Genomic DNA, 7,690 nt, shown 5'->3' with positions numbered 1-7,690 from the left:
CCATTAAATGCTGGGAATGTCAGTTCACTGTCAATCACAAGGTGATTTGCTCATTATGTAGCCTATTTTCCTATAAAATTTACATGAAATGTCTTGTAGATACACTTGTTCACCATATAACGATACAACTTGCGCTGATCAATTAACATTTTTTATCATTAGAATTACGATCATTTTTTATTTCGAATGTTATTTTAAGATATTAAGTGTTATTTGATGCAAAGATTTCAGTGTTTTTTTTTTCTTTCGTTCTGATGCTCTGATCATCACTGCACGATTACGATACGTAATTTATTGGTGCTTTTTGGTTATTTCAGTAATAGACAAATTAACCAGGACGTGGTATGCTCCTAATTTCAATGCCATCAGATTACCAAATTACAATGTCCTCAGTATGATCTCCTAACGTTAAAAACGCTACCTACCTATATTGGCAACTTAAGCATTTTCCTGAATTTGTGAGCTACTTGCAACATTATAGTCCACGTAGTCCGCAATTTCATCATTACACATTCTTTTCATGTGTTCTGATAACCAGATTTTGATATTAAACATCTGTAACAAAACAAACAATTCCGGATGCTTTGTATGAAGTGATATTAAATCAAGGGTTGCCAGGTTTTCACAACAAAACCCGCCCAATTGCTATTTGAGTGGGGTCCCCGTTAAAAATCGCGGTCTGCGCGGTAAAATACACGTTTTTGGCGGGGTTCCCCTGGTAAAATTTGCATACCATGGGGATAAATATAACACATTACTGGGGTCGCTTCAACCCGCAAACATGAAAAACAACCAGAGGCAACAGTGTTAAAATAGCCCAATTCAACGGGAAAACCACGGACTTGGTAACACTGATTAAATCCCGCCTACGCATTTGCGCGGGCTATTGAAGTGCGCGTATATTATGCTGTCTACAAGAAATTCAGTCTCACTCCTTGTTTCTTAAAGTTCTTTAAGTTTAATCAACAAAAGTGTAGAAACAGGTTAAAATTACTGGTAAGTTATTTACAAAAGTCTTTTGATAGAGGGAAAATGATTAATGTGGTCGTTATTCTTTATTATTTGCAGCGATATCGTCGACTTGACTGCATTAATACTATTTGAACTGAACTGAGCTGGATAATAACTTCACTGAATTCAATGAACTGACTTTTTACTGAAAACTGAGCGTTTACTATTGTCCTTTGCATTACTGACACACTATTTTCTCGTTTAATACTGTAAATTTGTTTTGACACAATATGTATTGTTAAAAGCGCTATATAAAGGTGACTTGACTATTAGCGCAAGCACTTTCATGTGTTTTTATGCCCGTGTCCGGCAGGGAGGAGGAGACATACGGTGAGACTGACAGTAAAATCAAGTCCAAATGTCAATGATCCAGAAGTGTAGAACAAGATTTTAGCGAAGGTGAGTAGCTAAAGGAACAGAAATACGGTATAGTGACCCCACATTTAAAGTGTAAATAGTTGCATTAGAGAACAAAATACCTGTGTATTAAGAGTAGCGTAAGTGTCCATATAGCCTACTTTCTGAGTAATGAATACTTGTAAAGTTCTTTTTTGTTCTGTTCTTCAGATTGAGCAGATGCTGGAAGAGAATGGCTTCACGGAAGATGTTGAACTGTCATATAGAAACCAATCCGATGGGAATTTCCAAAAGACGGAGCAGAAAACGAACATCACTGAACCCTTTGAAAAGTGAAGACTTAAAAACTTCACTGTTCAGTCATAAAATAAAACTTTATTAATCCTCTATAAAATAATAATAGCCAAAGAAGACATTTGATTCAGCAGAATTGCTCATTTTAGCTGAGTTACATTTACGTTTAGGTGCTTTTATCCAAAGTGACACTTACGAATGAGAAACATAACAATTTATCACACAGCAACAATATTCAAGGTTTGTAAACACTAGACTAGTAAACCAATAAATAAATAAATGGGAGTTGTAGTATATGTAATATTTTAGTTTATCTAATCATCATGTAGCTGTTTACCACCATAATGCAGATATGCAGAGCCCTGGATTATTCTTCTGCATGTGGCTAATGCTAAAATGAAAATAAAGATAGACATGAGTGTTATAAGAAGTTACTGGCTATTTTCATGCTCTGCAAGGCCATTTGAATGAAGTGCCTCAAGTTGTAACAAAGTCAAAACGTAAATTAGTGTCTGTCTTTATACGAAAATATTTTGCATCTAAGATGGACAGCAGGTTTTGCATAAGAGATCAATTCCGTATAATGAGAAGAGCACAGACGCTGAGTCAGTCTCCATCATTCTGTCAGCTGCTCCAGGTAAATGATCATCATCTTCATTTGTTCAGATGTGTTCATCTTTGAAGAAGCTCTTTGTATTTTAACAGGTTCCTGGAGACAGCATGTTCTGCTAAACGTTTTCTGGATGTAGGTTGAACCTCGTCTGTCCTTTTGAATGGTGGTTTTGGGTTTGATTAAATCACTGATTGGCCATCCCATCATTCTGACATTATAACAGATCTTGTTGAATCATCTGATTTTTAAAGTATACAGCACAGGCACAGAAGTTGAGTCGTTGTTCAGAAGTCAAGAGGTCAATTTGATCAGTCTAGATTAAATCATGATGTTTTATACAAATATCTCAGTAGTTTAATGAAGAAGTTGGCTATTGGTTTGACCACAAATGTCAAGACTACGTTCATTTCGCTTGCTATTTTGGTGACTATCTATTTATTATTTTTGTGTGAAATCAACCAAATTTCAAAAACTTCCCTGGGAATCTCTTGGATTTGTCATTATTTTTTCTAAAGAAAAATAAACATGTATAGTGATGAAAGCCAAAATATAATGTAACAGATGTATATTTGCTAAGTAATCCACTAATTGTAGAGGGGGGGTCAAAATGGACAGTTTTGAACATTGAGTTGTGTGTATGGGCTCCCCATAAAAGTGCTTCAAAATGCCATAAAAGAACCTTTTTTTTTTTGTTAAAATGGTTCCACAAAGAACCTTTAACATTTGAAGAAAGGTTCTTTTCGGCAAAAAAAGGTTCTTTACATTATAAAAATGTACCTTTGCCTGAATGGATCTTTCTGGAACCAAAAATGGTTCTTCTGTGGCAGGGGGTGCCCAACCCTGTTCCTGGAGATCAACTTTCCTGCAGAGTTTAGTTCCAACCCTAATCAAACACACCTGTCTGTAATTATCAAGTGCTCCTTCAGATCCTAATTAGCTGGTTCAGGTGTGTTTGGTCAGGGTTGGAGCTGAACTCTGCAGGAAAGTCAGTCTGCAGGACCAGAGTTGAGCACCCCTGTTCTATGGCATCGCTGTAAAGAACCTTTTAAAGCACTTTTATTTTTAAGAGTAATCACTGGGACTGAATCATACAAGGCTTAAAAAAATGAAGGTTTCAAGAGAAAAGTTTTTTAGGAACCAGAATCTAAAATCATATACTGTAAAAGCCCGACCTATATAACATGCTGGCAATAGTGAACTGATCATTTTCACCAGCAGAGGACGCTGAGAGCACACTTAGCACTTGCACAATTACATTTGCAGAAAGCACTTTGTAGTGAAAATGAGCCTAAAATGCAAAATAATGAGCCTTATTAATGAGGGATAGTCGAGATTAATTTCTAAAAGCATAAACATATAATAACATTTCAGTTTGTGAAAATGAAAATGTTAGAAAATATTAGAAATATTTGTAAAATACAGTTTTATTTATCTTTTATTCTGTGAAGTGATGAAAACGATTAGTTTTCAACTATAAGTTAAAACCTGTCAAACGAATAGTGTGACAACCATAGCTGTGACGGTATTTAGTGCTTCCATTTTAGACTAACACTGAACATGCACGGTCACTTTATTATGGTGTGTGCACACCAAAAGCGAATTTAATTATTCGCTTGAGTAGATTACATACAAAGTCAATGCAAAGACGGATATAGATGCAAACTCCCGCCGGGCGACACTAATGAGGCAAACACGTGACAACTTGAACAAGTTGAAAAATTACATTTGTTCTATTGCTATACAATTATGATAGACAATATATTATGATTCAGTTTACAAAACCTTAATAAACTGAATTAAAACAAAGAAACACCAACGCAATGTTTACCCCCTGGAATGCGACTGGGCTAGTTTTGGACTAGTTTTGAGAAGCAGTTAGGTGGATTTTGTTGTGAAAACATGGCAACCCTGATAGCATTGTTTTTTTTTTTTTTAAAAATAGGAGTCAGTTCAGAACCATAATCTGTTCACACTGAAAATCCGATACTGGCCACATTTAAAACATGCATCTGAGCAATCAGAATTGAGCACTAAGGCTTGCAGTGTGAACGCAGTCTCTGAAACATTGTTTAAATAATGAAGATTCAAAGCAAAATTGTTTTTTTTAACAATTTAGCGCGTTGCGTTCATATTTTGGTCTCATCTGCTTACCTATAATTTTGTATTCATCATCAATAAGGTGTATTCTGAGGTTGGCCTTTTTAATGTCACAGTCTTACTACATTACTACCTGGTAAAACATATCCGGCAGGCAACGGAGGAATACCTTGTTTTGCCCACCAAGTTGGCATTCCCATTTTCCTCACGTGAAATCTCTGAATGAGTATTTGACCAGGTCGTTGACCTGGTTGTTGCCCTGCCTCCCGTCCTGCAGCAGGTAATCTTATAGCTTAAAATCTTGGTGTGTCCCGCAGTGACCCGTATGAAGAACCAATAGGAGCACATCCATTCATGACGTGTGTGTGAGGAAATCTGGCCATAAGTCAACACATGAATGTTAATACAACGTGATCACAATGATGCTCGGTATATGTTGCTGAAACCAGATTAATTGAAATACTCCTAATTAAAGCTGGGGAAGTATGCGTGACGTATTATTTATTTAAATCACAAATGTAAATTGCAGGCAAAGAAGTATGCATGCACTTGCGTATCTTCGTCGATGTGCATTTCACTGACTTGTTTCCCAGTGGGTGATGTAATTGCGCTTCATTTGTTGTAATATGCAAGACACTGTAGGACAAAATGATGGAGGCACAACTCAGCCTTCACGTGCAGGAAGTGTTAGACAAAACTCTATGTTGATAGTTGAGCTTTAAGATATGAGTGTTATTAGAAGTTACTGGCTATTTTCATGCTTTGCAAAGCCATTTGAATGAATGAATCACGCTGTAACAAAGTCAAAATGTAAATCAGTGTCTGTCTTTATACGAAAATATTTTGCATCTAAGAAGGACAGCAGGTTTTGCATAAGAGATCAATTACGTATCGTGACTAAAAACCAAATATAATGAGAAGAGCACAGATGTTGAATCACTCGCCATCAATCAGTCAGCTGCTGCAGGTAAATGATCATCCTCTTTATTTGTTCAGATGTGTTCATCTTTGAAGAAGCTCTTTGTGTTTCAGTCTCGTTAGAATATTTTGATTTTGAGAATCTAACAGGATCCTGGAAACAGCACGTAAATATAAATCATTCTGCTGGACGTTTTCTAGATGTAAGTTTAACCTCTTTGGTCATTTTGAATGGTGGTTTGGGGTTTGATTAATTACTGATTGGCCTGTTTATGATTGTGTACTTTTGTAAACCACAGCAGTTTAATAAGCTGAAGTGTTTGTTTTTCTCATAGGTATTTGATTTTAAGTAACAGTTTTCTCTTGCTGCTTTTGGCAGGTTTGTTTGTAAACGTTTTAGTTTCTCATTTAAGATGACTTTCTCATCTAAGTAGTGAAAGGAGTTCATAAAATGCTTTTAATATTCTGAACTGCTGAATCAGGTTTGTTCTCTGAAACCTGTAAGTAATTGCATTTTTTTCCTTTATCAGCTCTCATGTATGTGACATTCTCACAGCATCATGAGTTTGTCTATGTGTCTACACTTATGAACTGGTCGAATGCACAGAAGTACTGCAGAGAGCGTTACACTGATCTCGCCACCACCGATAACCAGGCGGATCACGATGAGCTGCTGAAAACTGGAGGAATGGCAAAGTTTTGGCTTGGACTCTCTCGGACTAGAGTTACTGATGTGTTTGTCTGGTCAGATCAGAGCAGCTCCTCATTCACAAAATGGCAATCTGGTCAACCGAATGGTCAGTTGTGTGTTAATGTTGAGGTTGGCTACTGGTTTGACCGCAACTGTGTAGACAACGTTCCCTTTGCTTGTTATTTTGGTGAGTTAAACTTTCATTTTTTGCACTGGAATACCATTTTGTCATATCAATGCTTAGATTTAGTTCAAATTCTCTTGCTCTTTTCTAATATGGTCATTTGTCATTGGTCCTTGGTACAAGATTTTACACTATTTTGATTTTGTCGAAACCATACATTGGTCTTTCAGCATTGCTGTGTTTCTCACAGATAGGAAGAGACAGATCATGAGAGTGGAAGTGAAATCAAGTCAAAATCTAAATGATCCTGCAGTGATGAATGAGATTTCAGTGAATGTGAGTCTCTTGCACGTCATCACAAAGAAATCTGAGTTGAATGAACCAGCTGGGACTCCTTAGCACTGTAATTCCAGTGGAAAAAGCCAACAGTATCATCATTTCATGTCTTTTTCTGATTTTCTGTTCTTCAGATGGAGCAGATACTGAAGCAGAAGGGTTTGGCGCAACATGCAAAACTTTCATGGAGAACCCAGTCCAATGGGAATGTCTTTCAAAAGAAGGACCAGATGAGTGAGGCCACTAAACAGACTTGCGTTTGAAAACTGAGGAAATAAACATTTACAGTACCACATAATAACTAACTGAACATGTATGTATAACTTGATTCTTTACCTTTTAGTCGTTTACAGCGCAAATGCAGAATTAGTAGTAGATGAAGTCTATTTCTATCGTTACTCTGCATTTATACATTCCTGTTTTCTCATAATTATTTAGGGATGTTGCATTTTAAGTTATTTGGACGTGTTTATTTAATGTTGGATTTAGGGTTTTTGTATTTAATAATAGCTCATCTTTTGTATTGAGAAATTAAACGCAGTTGTATCAATCCCGAGTTTGTTACATCATGTTAATATGCCAAATAAAAAAAGAAAATCGAACTAGTTGAATGTACCTTTATTTATACTCAGCAAACAGTTGTCTAAAAATGATTTTATTAATGCCAACAAACGACTGTGATCGGTTCATCCTCACCATCGCTGAGAAAAGTAACAGCTATCAGGTGAGTACATCCGAAACGAGAAATATTATTTTTATATTCAGACTCATCCCAGTTGTGCTCGCTTAACGTAAACTACTTAATGAATCTGAATTCTTTTGGTTTCTGAATGGAAATCTGTGTATCTTGTGAAATTTCAGTTCTGACAGACAGTCGCCTGATTAGAGCAGCGGGTGAGTATTTTGTATTGTTTATACCGCTTTTTGTTGTTTGCGGCAGTTCATCGCCAAAATTAAATTAGCGCGCGTGCGCGTCGTGAACTCCTTGTTTGAGCTGTGAAAATACTGCGGCGGGAAACGGGTGCGTTCCGTACAGAGTTGATCTTGTTTACATTCCATATCGAATGCCAATCCCTTCACAATTAAAGTTCTTTTGACTAAAAAAAAGTAAACAGCATTGCATTTGGACTAGACTTTTCGACCTTTACCCCGAGTCTGGTGAGTGGATAATATTTAGCTTAACTTGTTTTACTCCTGTTTATTTTTAAAAAATACCTGCTTCACTGCCTGCTTTGACTAGATTATCATC

The 7,690-nt window shown here is 36.5% G+C and overlaps 1 protein-coding gene and 1 long non-coding RNA gene across 2 annotated transcripts; both read left to right on the top strand.

Moving 5' to 3' along the window:
• Positions 1 to 894: 894 nt before the first annotated feature.
• On the top strand, positions 895 to 2,019 carry LOC127167943 (uncharacterized). The gene is made up of 3 exons (XR_007828048.1): positions 895 to 996; positions 1,325 to 1,410; positions 1,579 to 2,019. It is a non-coding gene; the product is annotated as an uncharacterized LOC127167943 (long non-coding RNA).
• A 3,312-nt stretch (positions 2,020 to 5,331) lies between these two features.
• Positions 5,332 to 6,992, top strand: LOC127167941 (C-type lectin BML-1). Its single transcript, XM_051114371.1, has 5 exons — positions 5,332 to 5,339; positions 5,431 to 5,493; positions 5,821 to 6,168; positions 6,356 to 6,441; positions 6,576 to 6,992. The coding sequence occupies exons 3-5, from the start codon at positions 5,826 to 5,828 to the stop codon at positions 6,702 to 6,704; spliced, it is 558 nt and encodes a 185-aa protein (XP_050970328.1). The 5' UTR covers positions 5,332 to 5,339; positions 5,431 to 5,493; positions 5,821 to 5,825; the 3' UTR covers positions 6,705 to 6,992.
• Positions 6,993 to 7,690: the final 698 nt, after the last annotated feature.

The sequence above is a fragment of the Labeo rohita genome, chromosome 7, assembly GCF_022985175.1.
Source record: "Labeo rohita strain BAU-BD-2019 chromosome 7, IGBB_LRoh.1.0, whole genome shotgun sequence".
Taxonomy (NCBI): Eukaryota; Metazoa; Chordata; class Actinopteri; order Cypriniformes; family Cyprinidae; genus Labeo; species Labeo rohita.
This window is presented reverse-complemented; position numbering and strand designations above follow the sequence as displayed.

Excerpts from the sequence above, each read along its gene's own strand:
- LOC127167941 (XM_051114371.1), top strand. The coding sequence starts at position 5,826 with ATGTATGTGACATTCTCACAGCATCATGAGTTTGTCTATGTGTCTACA. Across the intron at positions 6,169-6,355 it reads TCCCTTTGCTTGTTATTTTG|ATAGGAAGAGACAGATCATG; the intron begins GTGAGTTAAACT and ends TGTTTCTCACAG. Across the intron at positions 6,442-6,575 it reads TGAATGAGATTTCAGTGAAT|ATGGAGCAGATACTGAAGCA; the intron begins GTGAGTCTCTTG and ends TCTGTTCTTCAG.